Source organism: Ursus arctos, chromosome X (assembly GCF_023065955.2).
Source record: "Ursus arctos isolate Adak ecotype North America chromosome X, UrsArc2.0, whole genome shotgun sequence".
Taxonomy (NCBI): Eukaryota; Metazoa; Chordata; class Mammalia; order Carnivora; family Ursidae; genus Ursus; species Ursus arctos.
In genome coordinates this window covers 119,451,892-119,470,943 of record NC_079873.1, presented here as the reverse complement: position 1 = coordinate 119,470,943, position 19,052 = coordinate 119,451,892, and the positions used below count along the sequence as shown (strand labels likewise).

At 44.0% G+C, this 19,052-nt stretch overlaps 1 protein-coding gene across 3 annotated transcripts in view; it reads right to left on the bottom strand.

Moving 5' to 3' along the window:
* Positions 1–19,052, bottom strand: part of GPC3 (glypican 3) — a 406,719-nt gene that overhangs the window by 116,734 nt on the left and 270,933 nt on the right. For all 3 annotated transcript variants that reach the window (XM_026520618.4, XM_026520616.4, XM_057315054.1), the window contains one exon: positions 9,161–9,286. In XM_026520618.4, the coding sequence (XP_026376403.1) occupies positions 9,161–9,286 (126 nt within the window). The remainder of the gene's footprint in view (positions 1–9,160; positions 9,287–19,052) is intronic.

The window sequence follows — 19,052 nt, the reverse complement described above, 5'->3', positions numbered from 1 at the left end:
ATTACCACCACAACAGTCACAGCATCAGAGGAGCTAGAGGGGTCTGAGGGCTGGCCCATCGGTGGGAGCCTCCAAAGCAAGGCTTCCATGATAGACCTTTCCCTGTCCTTCACACACCCAAGTCTTAAGAGCCTGTTTTCTTTGATACTGAGTGAGTGGCTGCCAGAAGTACCAACATGTTTGATCAGCTACCCCATTCAACGGTTGGGTTCCAAAAAACTTGTGGCTATCTCTCCCCAATCCAGTTCACTTTTATAGGAAGAATGGCCTACACTTCTTCACCCTTGTTCTTGACATTTACCTGGCCTGTTCAACCAAACGATAGTGATGTGATCACATCAGCAAGGCTCTCGTTTCTTCAATGCCTACTTGCCGGAACACATCTTCACAGCAATGCTGTAAAGTATCATCCCCATCTTACAAATGTGGTCACAGAATTTGATGTCCAATGACCTGCCCGAAGCACACAGTGTCCAAACCAAGATTAAAATCTCCATCTGATGGAACTAGAGGGTATTAGGCTGAGCGAAATAAGTCAGTCAAAGACAATTATCCTATGATTTGACTCCTATGTGAAATTTAAGAAACAAAACAGAGGACCAGGGGGGAAGGGAGGGAAAATAAAAGAAGATGAAATCAGAGAGAGCGAACTGTTAACTCTAGGAAACAAACTGAGGGTTGCTGGAGGGGAGGGGCACGGTGGGAGGGGGGTAACTGGGTGATGGGCATAAGGAGGGCCTGTGGTGTAATGAGCACTGGGTGTTACACGCAACTGATGAATTATTGAACACTACATCTGAAACTAATGATGTACTATGTGTTAATTAATTGCATTTAAATTAAAAAAACAAATAAAATCTCCATCTGGATCATTCTAAAGACTATTCCCAAGAGGCACCAGTCACCTGGCTCATGTTTGCTAACCTCTCAGGGTTTTCTTACTATAATCCTCCCCACTGAAGACCAACTGGCGAAGAACCAACAGTTTGCAGACCACAAAGACTGGCCATATGCCCTCAAGGCTTTTCCCAAAGAAGATGTAGAAAGAGGTTTTGAGGACGGGGGGCATCCATATAATCAGTTTCTGACCTCCCCATGCACTGGCTTTAGAGGGGGTAATAAGACTGCAGGAGAAACTCCAGTATGTTAATAATTTCCTAAAAGCAGTGGTAACCCTTCAGGGACACATCTCCTAAGCCTTCTGGGCTCAAAGAGCCCTGGGGCATCGAGTCATGATCGAGAGGAGACAAGCCTTACCCCCCATCAGAATCACATTTCAAAGAGAGATTGTTAGGGGGTACTTACTTGTTGAGGGTACGGATATTCCGAGACCAGCCTTGAAGACCCCCAATGTTCTCCACATCATGAAATGATCCGACTGAGCACAGGAGGGGCTGGCATAATACTAATTAGGACCCAATCTGTTTATAGTAATAAGCCGCGAGCCTTCAACAGGTGGGGACAGACATCAGTATGGAGCCTTGACGACGTCTCCTGCTACCCCAGACATGACAGTAATAAAGGACAGCCCATCCCAAACACGGCACAGCATATGAAGCTGTCAGTCAGTGGGATGAGCTGGGTTTTTCCTCACTCAGTTGTGAAGGTAGAGCCACTGTATGCGACACCATAATCTTAAGGGATAAATGTCACGTATTGCCATAGAGTAGGTCCTGAAAAATACCTGTCACTAAAGACTACTTTTGAGATAAAGCTCTGATGAAAAATATGCCAATCTAAACTCTTAGAGGGATTATTACATGGGGGTACACTCCAAACATATCTGTCTCACCTTACCAGGACTTTTTTTAAAAAAAGATTTTATTTATTTGGGAGAGAGAAAGAGAGAGAGCGCGTGCACACAAGCAGGGGTGGGGGGAGGCGCAGAGAGTGAGGGAGAAGCAGACTCCCCTGCCGAGCAAGGAGCCCGATGCGGGGCTCGTTCCCAGGACCCCAGGGTCCTGACCTGAGCCGAAGGCAGATGCTTAACTGACTGAGCCACCCAGGCGCCCCTCACCTTACCAGGATTTAAAACAATCTTGAGCTGCCGTAAACATTTCACGCGATACCAAATGAAGTCCTTTTCTACAGGATCCGTTTTTCCTTCCAAGCCGCTCCACGAACAACCTTGACTCATGTGGAGCAAGGTAGAAGATGCAGACTGCCATCCGAGCAAGCAGCACGACACGTCAGTACCTTCCTTCTAGGGCACGGACTCGGGCGAACACAGCGGTTCCCCACATCGGGAAGAATAAAGTGTCCTGTTCCTGCTTCCGGGAAAACTGAAGCAGAAATGAAATCCAAAAATGTCTGAGGGCGACCAAGAACTGTGGAGCTCGGCATTGAGGACACCAACATTCTCCCCTCTTGCCGACCTTCTGTAAGCGGAGCTTCCCACGGGTCACGGGCAAAGCGGGGGAAGTCGCCGCGAAAAGAAAGGGCCGGGATGCTGAAGACCGTACTTGGGTCTCTAACTCTCCCACCATCACGACAGGGACTGCTAAGGAGAGCCACTAAGCCTTGGCCTCAGCGTGATTTTACTCTGGCTTGTACCTACCCGAACTCGGAATCGAACGACTTTAGGACCTGACTCAATGCCTTTGTTTACTTTCCTTCCTGTGCCCCCTTCCTCTTGGCTCTGTATTCTGCCTTATATATTTATTTCCCCATTGCTGCTTCCATCGGCTATCCTATATTTAAGGTTGGATGGGGGCGCCCGGAAGGCTCAGTCCATGAAGCATGTGACTCTTGATCTCAGGGTTGTGAGTTCAAGCCCCATGTTGGGTGTAGAGACGACTTAAAAATAAAGTCTGATTCAGAAAATAAAGTTCTATGTACATGGCCTTGAGCCATTTGGAGAAAAGCCACCACATAAACCCAAAAAACAAACAAGCAAAACCCAAATAACAAATCACCTATTTTAGCATGAGAGCAGGGGAGATACAGATAGCGACTGCTGTACATCGCTAGCCTCTTCGGAAGTGCTTGCAGGGAGCTGTGCATGCGTATCTGTGTGTCTGTACACGTGTACGCGGTGCCGTATAGGTCTTATCTTCACTTAATTCCTTTACCATCAAATCGAAGGTTCTGAAGTTTTTCCCATTTGGTTCCACAGACCAGTGAAAGACTTGTTAATACTAGGAATTGGTCCCTCTCCACCAAAGGCCTCAAAACATAGTGTTCTTAAAATAAGGGCATTATGAAAACAATCAACTGTTCTCCCTCACCTTTCCTAGATTATAGGGGCAAAAGAAGCCATTTTGTTGCTCTCATTTTTAAGATTACTTATGTATTTATTTTGGAAAGTCATCTCTACACCGAACGTGGGGCTCGAACCCACAACCCTGAGATCGGGAGTCTCACGCTCCACCGACTGAGCCCGCCAGGTGCCCCTCGTTGCTCTCACTTTTTAAATTATATTGCATGTGTCAGGAATTGGGTGTTCAGGGATAGCGTGTTCGCTCCTGCTGGTTGATATGGCAGTCTATCCCCCCAACCCAGCAGAAGAGAGAGAGAAACAGTCTCCTTACCCTGCTTTTCTGCAACATCCAATAGGTCTTGTGACAAGAACAAAACTCCTTGAGAACTAAGATAATTGCTTTGTGCCTTCCTGCTTCTGCCTTTCCAACTAAGCAGAGAAATTTTGAGGAGGCATTATGAACATCAGGAGACTTGTCTGATCAGTGGAAATGAGGGAGAATTCCTGGTGAGTGTGTGTGTGTTTGTGTGTGTGTAATTTCTCAGGTGAAATGGGAGGTAAGGTCAGAGAGGAGGGAAAGGCGTCACCTTCAGTGAATGTGCCCCTGCCGATCCCAGGGAGTTTACTCTCTAATGCCAGGTACCTCACGTCGCTGAGCGTCCCAGAGTCATCCTGAGAAAATATGAGATGGATCTACTGAGTCATAATGGGAAGAAGTGGCTTGGTAGAACTTTCAAGAAGATACCGGCAATATTCTGGAGCTGACATCTGGATGCAGGCCCAAGCGGCCCAGCCACATGACAAGGAGCAAGCGCAGCCGGGACTGAATCACAAAGGGAACGAAGGCATCATGCCACAAAATACAAGCGTTTGTATATACAGAACTGAGAAGCCGCAAAGTCACTAGGACGCATCAAACCCTATGGGAGGTGTGCTGATTGGAGGAGACGCTGGTTGACCACACGCACAGCGCTGAGAAAAAAGACTCCAGAGATAAACTGCAGAGGGATGTAAAGAGCAGGAGAGGTGAGGGAGGGGCTAGCCTTTAGGAGGTGGTCTAAGATGTTGGGGCTGGGAGTCCTGATGGCTTGGCTGCCCTGTCATCCGGGTGAAGTGTGAGCCACACTGAATCCAGAGGGGGTGCGTGGAGCCTGCCAGAGCAGGAGTCGCTCAGGGGTCACATACACACGGGTAGAAAACTGACGAGTGGATACACAAAACGTGCTACATCCAGACAAGGAAACATTATTTGGTCATAAAAAGGAACGGAGTACTGATCCGTGCTACAACTCGGATGAACCTCAAACACATGACACTAAGTCAATGGTTCTCTCTGTCCAGAACATCCAGCACGGGTAAGTCCGGAGAGACAGAGAGCAGACTGTTGGATGCCAGGGGCTGAGGGAGGGGGGAGTGGGGAGCGACTGCTAATGAGCACAAGCTCTCTTTCTGGAGCGATGCACCTGTCTTAAAACCAGGTAGAGGTGGTGATTATACAACATCACAAATGTACGAGATGCCACCGGATTACATCCCTGAGAGTGGTTCATCTTATGTGAATTTCACCTCAATAACACACACACACAGACGGCTAGAGCCTCTGCTTTGACGCCTCTGAACCGAAGTCTCCCTGGACTGCTGGGGAAGGAGACTGGCTGATGATTCTTCCTTTCTTCTCATTAAGTTGTAAACCCCTCAGCAGGGGCAGGCACTGGATTCGACTTACCACTCCGCCCCCTCAGGGCCCCGGGTATAAGAAGTGCTCCATCTTTGTGGAATGAACTTGAATTATCAGATGCTACATGTCAAGACAAGACAGCACTTTTTTTCCTCTCTGACTAGCAGTTGTTGCACATGTATAAATTTGAGTAGTTTCTGTTACACTAACTTAAAGATCAACTTGATTCAACAGCAAAATGGGGCTTCCCTTCCAGATGGTATCGAGCCATTCAGAAGAATGAAAATTTTAGTCCGCGATCTAGATGTTCGGCCTAACGGGCCTGAAAGGGGGGTATGAGGAGGGTGTATGGGGATGTATTTACTGAACTGCTCCCTCTTCATACAGGTGTTTTCAGCGCCAATGCAGGCAAAGCCCACGGTTACCTGTTGTTAAGCCCAGTGTTAACTTACTCCCATGGGATTATGTTTCTCTTGCTCTCAGAAACGCTCTAACTGAATCTCTCTGTAGTTCCACAAAGACAAAAGATGGAGGGTCTTCCGCCTTTGACAACTGTAGCAAATCTTTGCCTGTAGGATCCATGGTGGCTCAGATGATAGAGTGTACCTCACACGAGCCTGAATTTGCTGATTCCAAGATTTCTCAGCTAAATCCCGGAGCCAATGTTTACCTCAAGCCAAGATGGGGGGGGGAGGGCGGGAGGGTTGTGATGGGGAGGTTACAAGGACAAATGACAGGCTTATGTGGTACTCCCTCAGACTAGATCTGTGAAAACATTCTCTTCATTCATATTTCAGTTGATTGGTTTCATAAGAGCTAACAATTGAATGGATGTGAAATACGACCATTTTTAGAGAGACAGTGACTTGTCGAACTCCTGAAAAGTCGAGTGGTCTGTATGGACATTCAGAGAAGGAGGGTGTAAATGGCTCTGACGACCCAGCGGCCATGGATATTGATCCATATTTTCTTTAGCATCAATATTTTCCTTTTAACCAGGTGTCTCCACTGACAAGTTCTGTTTCCTTTCAGGATCCTTGATTTTTATAAGTTTTCTTGACAAAAAGTAAAATACTTTGAAAAGAATACAAACCCAACCTATAAAGATAACAAAGTTACACCTGATTTGACAATGGGAAGTGGCAACTGTTACTTAAGACTGAACGAAATGAGAAATTCAGTGAAAAGCTCTGGAAAGAGGTTTTACTCTAGAGTGGATTTGCAGTGTGAAGCTAATCTTTATAAATGGTACAAATAGAGGGCACACATGTCCCCAGGCTACAGAACTTCCTATGATTAAATGTATATTCCTGAGTAATTTTTTAAAAAAAATCTAGTTTGACACTATTCCCTAGTCCCATCATCGCATTAGGTCAGTAATTTAAGTATAGGTTAATTATAACCTGAGGTTACTAACCAAGGAAAAGTCACTTCCTGGATTACAGTACCCTTATACTGTCTACAAATATGTTTGATTTCCTTCTTTCTTTCCTTTCTTCCTTCCCTCCTTCCCTCCCTCCCTCCCTCCTTTCCTCCCTAGATAGCACATATCAACAATAAAAGTTATTTTAAAACAATAGATTGTTCAGAAATATAAATTTGGGTTTGAAATAATACCTTTTCCCTATACTATACCATTTGTTTATTTTATTATTTTGTTTGATATCCTGAGATGTTTAAAGCCAGGAAGTGAAACAAAAAAAACTTCTGTTAACGGAATTATTTTAATGGTGCAAAAGCACACTTGGCTAATTTTTAGACTCATTCAAATTTAGCAGGCTTTGGATTCCACCATTTGACAGGGGAGGACTTTCTTGGTTCTCGAGCAACATGCTTCCTGAAAGCATACTGGGCATGAAGTAGTTTATATGCACCAAATTCAAGTTTAAAAAATCCCACTAATTCAAAAAACATAGGCTTGGGAAGAAATTCTTTCGAATAGACTAAAACTGGATCATCTGATTTTGTTTTTCTTGAAGAACAATAGAAGGTATATCCAGCAGGGTTCCAACATTCGCCTTAAACAATCACAACAATAAACAAACCCATATCAACACTCCATATATAGTAGTTGCTCAAATACTTGTTAAATGAAGAAAGAAATGAATGACTACATTAGCAAATAAATGTGTTGCTAGCTAACATTTTCTCTTGAAGAACAGACCGTGGTTAGGAGATAGGCTGTTTGGGGGCGCCTGGGTGGCACAGCGGTTAAGCGTCTGCCTTCGGCTCAGGGCGTGATCCCGGCGTTATGGGATCGAGCCCCACGTCAGGCTCCTCCGCTATGAGCCTGCTTCTTCCTCTCCCACTCCCCCTGCTTGTGTTCCCTCTCTCGCTGGCTGTCTCTATCTCTGTCGAATAAATAAATAAAATCTTTAAAAAAAAAAAAAGGAGATAGGCTGTTTGAAACAAATTAGTATTCGGCAATTGTTCATTTTTACCATATTAGCATCCCGGTGGGTAAGTCACTGGGAAGGTTTCTCTTGAAGCTTATGCAAGAACCACATATTTGACCCGTGGGCATTTTCTTTTTTAAGGATTATATTGTTTATACCTGTTTTACAGCATCTGCTTTTTATAAAGCCAAACGCCAACTGCTTTTCTCTGACGATTTAAAAAAAATATGTCATAACAGTTAAGTACATTTTCATGATTCTACTTAGAACCTGATGAGCTTTTAGAATAATAAATACATACTATTCCTCCAAGTGGAGTGGATGCATGGGGCCATTAATCCCTGTAGCCTGATCTACATTTGCTGGAGGGAAGTCTATCTCCACGCAAGTTCAATGCCTCATCCCATTAGCACCTCATTCTCACTGTCCCAGGTCAGTAAAACAGCTTAGTTGAGAAACAAGCTGCTTCCAGGCATGTGTTCTGCCTTGCGTGGGGAAGAGGAGGGGTCGAGGAGGAAGGAAGAAAGGGAGAAGAGAAGAAACATGAACTAAGCTTCCGGTATATGCCAGTCCGCTACGGACTTTACATTTATGACCTCACCTAATAGTGACAACAACCCTGTGAGATGCCCTTCCTTACAGTCAGGGGCCTTGGGACTTTCTAGATTAAGTGACCCACCCAAGGCCCCACACTGTAAGTAGCAGGACTGAGATGTAAACCCACGTTCATCGGGTTCCGAAGCCTTCCTCTAGTCCGTTACATTACATGGCTGATTCATTCCCTTTAGCACCATGACTAATTATCCCATGCCCTGATGTTGGTCCCCACTAGCCTGGAAGCTCCTCAAAGCAGGTAACTTGCCTGTCCTCAGCTTCATATCCCTGGTACCTAGCTTGGTGCCTAACCCATAGTATCTCAAAACATAAATGTATGAATGAGTGAATGAATGAATGAATGAATGAACGAACCGGTAAGGGAAAAAAACCCCACAGCCTGCCAGAGCTAGAAGGTTCTAATCCAACCATCTCACTTTTCAGATGGGGAAACCATGGCCCAGAGAGATTAAGTCACTTGCCCTAGGTTAAGCGACTCATTAGTAAAAGATTCAGAACTCGAGTTCAAGTATCAAGTTCAAGACGCTACCACTTGGACAAATAGCTTTGGAAGCCTGCTCATCAGCTCCCTGTGGTTTCCAAAGCATTCTACCTTCCTGATTTCGTTCCTTAATCCCAAACTACTCCTTACACATGGGAAGCAATGGTGATTACGAGCGCCATTAGCCCACTAGAATGAGAGTTCCGGGAGGACAGGAAATTTTGCCTGTTTTGTTCACTTCAACATGACTGGTGCTTAGAAGGTGCTCAGTAAATATTTACTGAATAAATGAATATAGATTATTTCCTTTCCAGTGATGAGCAAATTCTTCACAGATGACAAATGTTAGCACAGATTACACTAACACTCAGTGATCAACCATTTCAGCAATACTGCTCAGTGAAATGGTACTCCTTTTTCCCTCCCCATTCTTCTCTCCTCCATCTTCATCTATAGAATGGGGAAAAATAATGGCATTTACCTCGGAAGGTGGGTGTAAGGATGAAAAGAGTTAATACAGACAAGCACTTAGCGTGGTGCTTCATACATAGTTAACTCTCACTAAACGATAGCTATTAATGTGTATATGATTTCTTCAAGCCAATAACTAAATAAGGGTCCACATAATGGGGAGATGGAAGAAGCATGTCACAGATGCTCACATGTATGTTGTTTCTAGAATGTTTCTTGTGAAGTTAATGAAGGCAGAGAGAAGACATAACTAACCTTGAGATGGACATACGATGAGTATTTCTCAAATACTGCTATATTTCACATTCAAAAAAAATTACCTCTCCACGAGTTCTTGTCCGTTCCAGCAAAGAGTGTCGTTTTCAGCCACAGGGCTATGGCTGCAGACGTAGCCAGGCAAAGCGCTGTAGAAGCTGATGAAAGATTTCAGCTTCTGAATTAGTTCCCTGAAAGAAAAAGAAAGCATCTGTGCATAAGAGGCAAGTAAACCAAGTATGAGAAAAGTTTAATTTCCTTATCAGCATGACAGAAAGGCTCTGCCAGGCTGATTAGAGCAATAAATGATTTTAAAAGACATTCTTGGCTACAAGGCCACAATTTAGTTTTTTTTTTTTAAATCAATAAAATGATATTAGGGAAAAAAAGTTGCTTGCCATATAAGGTGTTGCTCCTATCAGAAGGATGATTTAATTCTAACATTCATTTTCTTACACGTTCGGCTTCCATTTTTTGTTCAGAATGCTGTTACCTACATTCTCGAAGGTACTGATTACAAGGCACACTGGAGCACTACATATCTTTTGGTTTCTGGGTGTAATTGAGTGCATTGATTGTAATTTACAATGCTATTACCCTAGAGATGGCCCCCTTTCCATATAGGCTCGGGCTAATAGTTGCAGATCAGAATTACAGGGTGCTCAGAGCAGTGTACGCTCTATGAAATTCTCCTGACAATATAGTCAGAGGAACTCACATCTGCTAGAGGAGGAAGGGTTCTTTGTTCTTTGTCTGTATATTGCGGTAACTATGGGGGGGGTGGGAGGCAGGAGGGGGTGGATCCTAGTATATTTTATTATTTATTTGCTTTGGCTTTTATGTTACATATAAGACATATGTGGGGGGGGGAGAGAGAGAGTGAGAGCGAGAGTAAGAGACAGCGAGAGAGAGAGAGAGAGAGAGAGAGAGAGAAGAAGCGAGCAAGCATATTACATATGCAAATAGATATAAACACACACATAAATACCCAGCAAAATTTCTTGTTTCAGATGTACATGGACACACAAAATAACACACTATAGACTGGAGAGAAGTGGGTATGTTTATAAAGAAACATTAAAATATCTATACAACAGATGTCCGAAGGCAAACAAACGCAAATAAAATACTCTTTATTTTTCTAAAGAAAGGAAGTTAAAGCGTTCTTCATAACCAAGTCTATCTTAAGTCTCTACTAAGTTTTTGGAGACTCCGGCCAGGGAATTTGCTGGCAGTGGAGTAATTATTCAATACTGTCTCCAGGCTAAGAATGGACTGGCCTGATATATAGGCCTCTGGGGGAGCCAGAGGCCTGAATCTCATTTGGACACTGGTGGGAGTCCTGAGCCCAGAAAAGCCTTCTGGGGGTTGTTTTCCGATCTGGCCAAAAGAGGAAGCCTGGTGGAAATTATTTTCTTGCATTTTTTCCACTTTATTACCATAAAACGATTTGTTTCAACTGATGATTTAGAAGAGGGAGAGCACTTACAATATTCAGCACATCTTCACAAAGGCTCGGGTCACAGTAAAGCCAGGGTGATGGACAGAACAACTCCAGAAAGGTTATTGGGATATCTGTAACTCCCGACATCCCAACAGTTGCTTCCTGCCACGCTCAAAGCCCCTTCCAGCCTACTGCTGGTGGCTGAGCTCCGTCAGCCTCCAAAGTGAAGAGGCTCAATCCAGGGCTCCGAAAATAAAAGTCAACATTATAGTTTCTAACAGGAAAAAGATGGGTTCAATTAACGCTAATAGGAGAGATGCTCTGTTTTACAAGGTAATAATACAGTTCCCAAGAGTGGGAACTGAAAGAGGAAAGGCCGAGGCTGAGTAATTCCCCCCACTCCAGGAGGAAATGGAATATGGCCATTAGTCTAGGGGAGGCGACGGCCTGCTCTTTAATGAAAGAGTTTCCCTTAGGCCTCCTCCTACCTCGGAACCCTCTGTAAGATAGCACATGGCAAGAAAAATTGAACTCATGGCAAAGCTTTCCAATTTGACTTCCCTAGAAGTTAAAAGAGACAAAAAACCAACCCCCCCCACACACAAAACAAAAGCAAAGCCACTCTGAACTTCTCCCAGCCCCTGAACCCTTGCAGTTTTCTGCGCTGATTATAAAGATCACTGGCAAGCTGGAGAAGATTCAGAGAGGGTCCGTCAAAGTGTCAAGGGGATGAGGGGCCTGCCGTAAACATAAGACCTCTCCCTTTAGTATGGAAAGATATTACTTGGGGGGGGGGTCAAGATAAACGTCTAAGAAAAACTGCGAAGAATGTGAATAATGTGAACACAATCTGGGTCATCAAATTCTAGAACTCGGGGGAATCTCTTTGAAACTTGAGCAAGGTAACTTGGGGACATAAAAGGCCACCCCATGTCATAGAGTAGTCATTACCACCACAGGACATACAGGATGGACCTAGGAAGAGATTGTGTTTGAAACATTGGCTTCTGGATTAATTGCTTTGAATTCAGAACACAGTTTCATTGAGCAACCACACTATAATGATGGTTGGAGTCTCCAAACAGCCCCTGAAAACCTGTTAGGAGTAGTAGGTAAGAGCACTGATTTTGGAGTCTGACCCACTAAGTGTCAAATACCCGCTACTCCCTCACTCACTTGGCAGTGAAACCTTAGGCAAATTCTATACTCCTCTGGGCCTTAGTTTCCCTGACTGTAAAATGAAGCTAATGATAGGTCTCTATGATGACTGAGAAAAATGCACGAAAATTCTTCAGCGTAGTCCCTGGCACAAAGTAACCCCCCATGACATCCATCATGGTCAATATTACCATCATTATAAGCCAAGAGAATACGAATATTTAATGAAATATATATTATATTTCAGATAGTATGCAAGATAATTAAGATTTTTTTTCAAGCTCCAGGCAACTATTTTCTATGTGCAAGATGGATAAGTCTTTCATCGTTTGAGGTGGGTATTAATAAGCACAGCCATGTTCTCTCCCCACCTATTTTTCCTGGTATTCTTTTTCAAAGACGAGCTAGCTACAGGGCTGGGTAACCCCCTGGGCTAATCTGGTAAAGCAGTTCGAATGATCTTTGCCGGGTAAGACGGTGGTGGCCTTCAGAGGGATCTGTGTGTGTAAGAATCGGATGTGGAGGGCCAAGAGGAAGTCCAGTTAAATGTCAATTAGTCATCAGGGAAATGCAAATCAAAACCAGAGTAAGATATCACTTCACAGCCACTAGGATGACTATAGTAAAAACCTTCAAAAAATAATAAAATAAAATAAAATAAAATAAAATAAAATAAAATAAAATAAAATAAAGACAGACAACAACAAGTGTTGCTGAAGATGTGGAGGAAGTGGAAACTTCACATTGTTGGTGGGAATGCAAAATGGCACAGCTGCTGTGGAAAACAGTTTGGCGACTCCTTACAAAGTCAAGTATAGGAGTTACCATATAGAAATAGAGTAGAAATGTTCAGAACAGGCAAATCTATAGAGACAGAAAGTAGATTAGTGGTTGCTTAGGGCTTGGGGGGGGGGGCGGAGAAGAGGGTTGAGGAATGATAGCTAACGGGCATGGGGCTTCTTGAGGTGCTGAAAATGTTCCGAAATTGATGGTGGTGATGGGTGCACAAGTCTGTGACTATACTAAAAACACTTGAATTACATACTTTAAATGGATGAATGGTGTGTTATACCAGCTTTATTGAGATATAACCCCAAAAAAGGGTAGAGAAGGGGGTGAGATACGTTTCAGAGGAAGAGAGGCTCGTCTACTAGGACAAGGGATGTCCGTTGGAGCAATGGACGGAGACGGTCAAGAGGGCCAGATGCGGCTCGATGTGAACTAGAAGCGTGGGCGAGGAGCGAGAATAGAAAATTTCAAGAGCTGCACACAATGATTAAAATCTATTCCTTCCTTCATCCTTTAAAATAAGGTCTGTTGGTTTTCTTTCTCCTTGTAAAAGAAATGTATGCTCACTATGGAGAATTTAAAAAATACAGAAAGGTAGAAGGAGGAAAAAAAAAAAACCCTATTCATGGTCCTACCAGCCAGAGATAATCACTGTGAATATTTGGATAGATTTCCTTCTAGACTTGGCTCTCCAGTAGGCTTTTATGTTTATTCCTCTAAAACCTATCCTTCTGGATAGGCAAGTTCACGGAGTTCTTTTTCGTTCTCAGTGTACATCATTCGCATTAGAATCCAGCGTGTGTTTGATTAGAAAAGCACCTGAGAATCATGAAGCGAATGCAGGTTCTCAAAGAACTTTCGGTGCCTCTGGGGGTGAGGCAGTCCCCACGTTTGGGAGAAGAGAGAGCGGGGCTCTCCGCAAACTGGTGCCACAGGGCTGGCCATACCTTCACGTAAAACCTTCCACAGACGGTGGGAGGGAAACTAGACCTCAGTCTCCAAGAGAAAGTTGGAGTTCTGAAAATAAATCCAGACGCCCTATTTTGCAGGCTAGAAGAAAGCCTTTCGAAACTGCTGGAGAGTTAATGAGCTTTTCAAAAGGGAGCGACAACAGGTGATAACGTCCTCGGACACCACAGCCCTGAGAGCAGCAGAGTGTGACAGGCGCAGTTTACCTCCTACCGAGTTCACTGGGCCTCTCTCATTTCCCCTCTTCTTTGTCACTCACTCCTGAACCCCGTCTGGCCTGGCAATGGAGGGTCTTTTGCTTTTATCTTTCCTTAAATAAAGCCTCCTATCCCTCTGCTTATAATCTTAAAAGGAGGCAAGGTGAATATTTCCGTATCTCTCTTTAAAGAAAGATACCTGCAACGAAATTAGGTGACATATTAATTACCCATGTAGGACTCAGTCCAGATTTCTTTTCTTTGTGCTAGTAGCCCATGACAGACAACAAAGGAACCTCCACCCATGAACTAAGGCAGTCTGCTCGACAGAATTGTCTCTAGGAAAAAAAAAAAAAAAAAGGATAGAACGTTTGGACAATTAGTTGCCCGGGATAGGAAAAACAATTTGATTGAAGGGAATGTTCTTTGATTCCCATTCCATTTTATTCTAATAGGCGCATGCCGCACATACCACTTGACATATAAATAGTCGAGCCTAGGGCTCTCACGTAGGTCAAACCCAACACTTGCTTACGGCAGTCTGCTCAGGGAAAAAAAAAGGTCTCTTCACAGAGCTTTCTATTCACTGTGTTAAATGTGGAACTAAAGGACAGGGCCCCTTTGCATGCACGAGCCATTTTGAAATATTGCGGCTGGGTGCACGTGATCTCCCCTGGAGGGCTCCCACCGTCCTCAAGAGGAGCGCCCCCTTCCTGGGGCGTGGGGGAGGGGATTCCCTTGGCTTTCTTGCGGTGATTTGCTTGGGCAGGCCTCAAAGCAGCACTAATTGGAAACCACTACGAGTAAAAACGGCCTTTCATCCCCAACTGCAGATCCTGAACTTTCCTCCTTTATCATTAAGGTTCTTTTTTTCTTAATATAAAGTAATAGGAGCTCATTATTTAAAAAAAAAAAAAAAGAACTGAAAACTCAGAAAAGCAAATAACCTGCAATCATTATAACGGGAATGAAGCAGGATCAGGTAAACCCATTTCTCTGCAGCAGAGAAACTTCCACCGTCTGATCCCAAACTCTAATTTTCTGCCATTCCAAAGAGTTGCCTGTACTTTTGTCTCATGCTGTTCCCTTTGCCTGGAACACCGTCTCTTCTCTCCTCCACCTGTTGAGTTTCTCATCTTCCGCCAACGCCGGGCTCAAGAGTTCCCTTTTCTAAGAAGCCTTTCTTGACTTTCGCAGGAGAGCTGCTACCTTCCCCAGCCACAGTGCCGCCACCCTTTTGAACACAGCTCTGCGATAACACTTGCCCCCTGTGTTTGAAAATTATCTGTGGGTGTCTCCCCCTAACTAGGCGAGGGGCTCTTTCTATTCATCAGAGCCTAATCCGTACACAACGCTTAGCATATAGATGGTGTTGACAAATGGTGAAAGAAGTAGAGGCCTATTTAGGGCAGAATGACTTGTACCAGACCCGAAACTCGTTGATTCATTCAGGACATACTTTGTTGTTTTGTTCGGAGGGTGGAAGGCACCACGGAGCTTACAAAGCTGCCTAGCCAAACCAGAGCAGCAGGCTGAGAGGGAGTGGGAGTGAGCATTGATTTTGGACCGGGGAGCTGAGATCGGCTTTTGTTCTTTTCTTTCTAGGTCATTTACTAGTGTCACCTAATCCATTGCCCCTTTAGACCAAGTCAGAGGGGGGAGGGGAGGAGGAGCAGCGCAGGAAGGGGACACACAGATGCAATTTCACAGGGTGGAGGGACTGAGCCACTTTCTCACACGTTAGCAGTTGGGCCACGATGGACTATTCTGGACTATTCGACTGAGATGTGGGGCTTAGAAAAAGGACAGATAGCGCTCACGCGTTCCACCAAACTTTAGGGGGCTGCGCGAATGACAAGGTAAACAGTATCATATGGGAAGCGGTGAAGGAGCCTGTTAGGAGGCCCAAGGAGGGAGAGGCTGCCGCTGAGAAGTGCCGAAGACATGAGCGCTGGCAAGGGCTGGAAATCGCATTGCCTCTATTCTGGTTGCTTACTTGTGCATCTTGTCCTACCCCGTTTTAAATCTGATGACAGATATTTTCAATATTTCTACCTTAATGGAACACTGACTCATACGCAGGCCGCCGGTTGAGTATTAAATCGCCTTTAAATTGAACTAAGCTATTTCTAAGATTAGTTGCGTGTTGCAAACTACCCAGTTGGGGGCAGACAAAACAAACAGATGACTTCTGAATGCTCCCAAAGGGATCCTGCATTTCTTTGTGTGTTGTTATTTTAATAAGGCGAAGGGCTTTTCAACTCATAATCAGATTCAGACAGCTTGCTCCCAACCTCCACAGACGAAAAGCTACCATAGGGTTACTTTCCAATTATCATATTTTGAACCACGGAGGATGGAGCTTGGGCATGGTGTGAGGGGTGCTGGAGGCACACATATTTTTCTGGACAGTGCGAAATGCTGTGCAGGACATACCGAGAAATTTATAGAGGTACTAACACTCTCCCAAACCAAGCCCTCCTAATAACATCAGATTGCGGGGGCCAGGGCATGGAGCAAGAGATCATCTTAATCCTCGAGTCTCCCCTCTCCCTAAGAGGGTTTACAATGCCTATTGGAGGGAGTTAAATGAAATCAGACACTCTCCTGTTGTTTCACTTTCTTATTCTGCAAGAGAATTCAGGAGGAATGACTTGGACGCTAAGGCTCCAGTTTGCAAAAGACGAGAAGCATCAGGGGGCGGGCTCGTGCTCCCAACACCCAAAGGAGCCCTGCTCGACCATCCCTTACTCAAGCCTACAGGCTCTGTAGTTTTTCTTACTATCTTTTCTTTTCTTTGGGGCTTAGCAGCAAGTTCAGAAAGTAATCTGAACAAAGTGCCAATCTGGGTGCCCAGCCGAGAACCCATTCATCGGTTTCTTTTTTCCCTGGAGGATTTGAATACCATAGAGCCCTCGCTGGTAAGGCAATAGGGAGTGGGTCCCACAAGAGCCCAAGACAGAGGCCATGGCAGCAGGGCCTTGATAAAGTAAGGCCTCCTACTTACTCATAAATGTGTCTAGGTTGGCAGGGTAGTCTCAAAATGGGACTGGGGTGGTGTGTTTCGTTTGAAAAAGCTCTGCACGTGATTCTGGTACAAATTCATACACCACCTGCTCTGTGAAGGCCTGCTCTAACTCCCTGGGCAGAGGCTCTCACTCCTCCTGTGGGCTGCCTCTAGGGATAGACTCTGGACACTCTTTGCCTTTATAAAACTGTTCTGGAATTATTGGCATTTAAGTCTATTTCCACATTAGACTGCTTTGGAGAGCTGAGATTGTGTCTTGATTTTTGATGCCCAGGACACAGCCTGGCACATACTAGGTATTTCCTAAATTTCTGCAGAGTTGAATAAAGCAATAGATATAAAAATACATATTATTGTATAATATGATATAAATATATAACATATTATTACATTTATAATATATAAGTGTAATTTATAATTTAAACATTCCACTTATTAATTTAATTTTATTTTAAAAAGTTTTTTCAGGGGGCGCCTGGGTGGTCAGTCATTAAGCGTCTGCCTCCAGCTCAGGGCGTGATCCTGGCGTTCTGGGATCGAGCCCCACATCGGGCTCCTCCGCTGGGAGCCTGCTTCTTCCTCTCCCACTCCCCCTGCTTGTGTTCCCTCCCTCGCTGGCTGTCTCTCTCTCTCTCTGTCAAATAAATAAATAAAATCTTTAAAAAAAATAAAGTTTTTTGAGATTTTATTTTCAAGTAATTTCTACACCCAATGTGGGGCTCGAGCTCACAACCCCGAGATCAAGAGTTGCATGCTCCCCTGACTGAGCCAGCCAGGTGCCCCTCTTATTAATTTTAATTAATAATTATATAGTATGATATAATATAATACATTTGTATTATATTTTATTTTTGTATGTTATTTATAAATAGTGTAATTACAAATTATATATAATTATAAATATTGATGTATTAGTAATTCATTGTATATCTATTCTTCATTATTAATATTAATATGTAATGTGTTATATATTATAATAGTACAATATAAATATAAATTATGCACCTTGGTGCAATATGCAAGGGGTTTCCCCTAGGTAAAGGTCAATGACTGAGGTTAATTTCTCAGGTGGTCTGGGCAAAGCGTGAAAACAATGGAGAACAACAGACAAAGGAAAGTCAGTGGTTAAAGAAGGTCTAGAGAAATGACCAGATTTTGTCTTCCCAGAATGACAAAAACTTTCCACAGATCCCCTATACTACAGGGATATGGTTCTCAAATATCTTGGTGCCAGGACCCTGTGGCAGTTTGTAAATACGTCCACAAATTCTTTGATGCTCCTTCCTTCTAGAGGCAGAATTTCATTTCCCTCCCCTTGAGTGTGGACTAGAATTGGGAACTCACTTCTAACAACTTGATGTCAGAATTGACAGTATGTCACTTCCCAGACTAGGTCAGAAAAGACATCACAGCTTGCTCCTTGCTGTCCTCCACGGAGCGCATATTCTGGGGAAGCCAGCAGCCAAGGTCCACGTGGTGAGGGCCTGAGGCCTCCCTTCAACAACCAGCACTAACTTGCTAAGTGAGCCGCTTTAGAAGTAGGTCTACACTTTATATGACTACAGCCCCAGAAACTGACCGAAACTTCTTTAAAGCCCGACAACCACCCAGCTAAGCTGCTCCTGAATGCCTAACAGAAACTGTGAGATAATAAATGTTGGTTGTTTTAAGTCACTGTGTTTTGGGATAATTTGTTATGTAGCAGTGGGTAACTAATACAACCCCTTTATACTCTTAAAAATGATTGGGGGGGGGGCGCCTGGGTGGCTCAGTCGTTAAGCGTCTACCTTCGGCTCAGGTCCTGATCCCAGAGTCCTGGGATCCAGGCCCGCATCAGGCTCCTCTGCTGGGAGCCTGCTTCTTCCTCTCCCACTCCCCCTGCTTGTGTTCCCTCTCTCGCTGGCGGTCTCTGTCTAATAAGTAAATAAAATCTTTACCAAAAAAAAAGATTGAGGGCCCCAAAGAGCTTTTGTTTATATGATATATATCCTTTGTACTTAACTGCTTTAGAAATTAAAACTCAGGGGGCGCCTGGGTGGCACAGCGGTTGAGCGTCTGCCTTCGGCTCAGGGCGTGATCCGGCGTTATGGGATCGAGCCCCACATCAGGCTCCTCCGCTATGAGCCTGCTTCTTCCTCTCCCACTCCCCCTGCTTGTGTTCCCTCTCTCGCTGGCTGTTTCTATCTCTGTCGAATAAATAAAATCTTAAAAAAAAAAAAAGAAATTAAAACTCAGGGAGAAAATTATTTCCTTATTAATTTTAAACTAACAATGAGCCATTATGTGTTAACATAAATACTATTTTTATGAAAAAATAGTGAGAAAGTGATATTGTTTTTGCATTTTTACAAAATATCTTTGGCCTGGCTTCA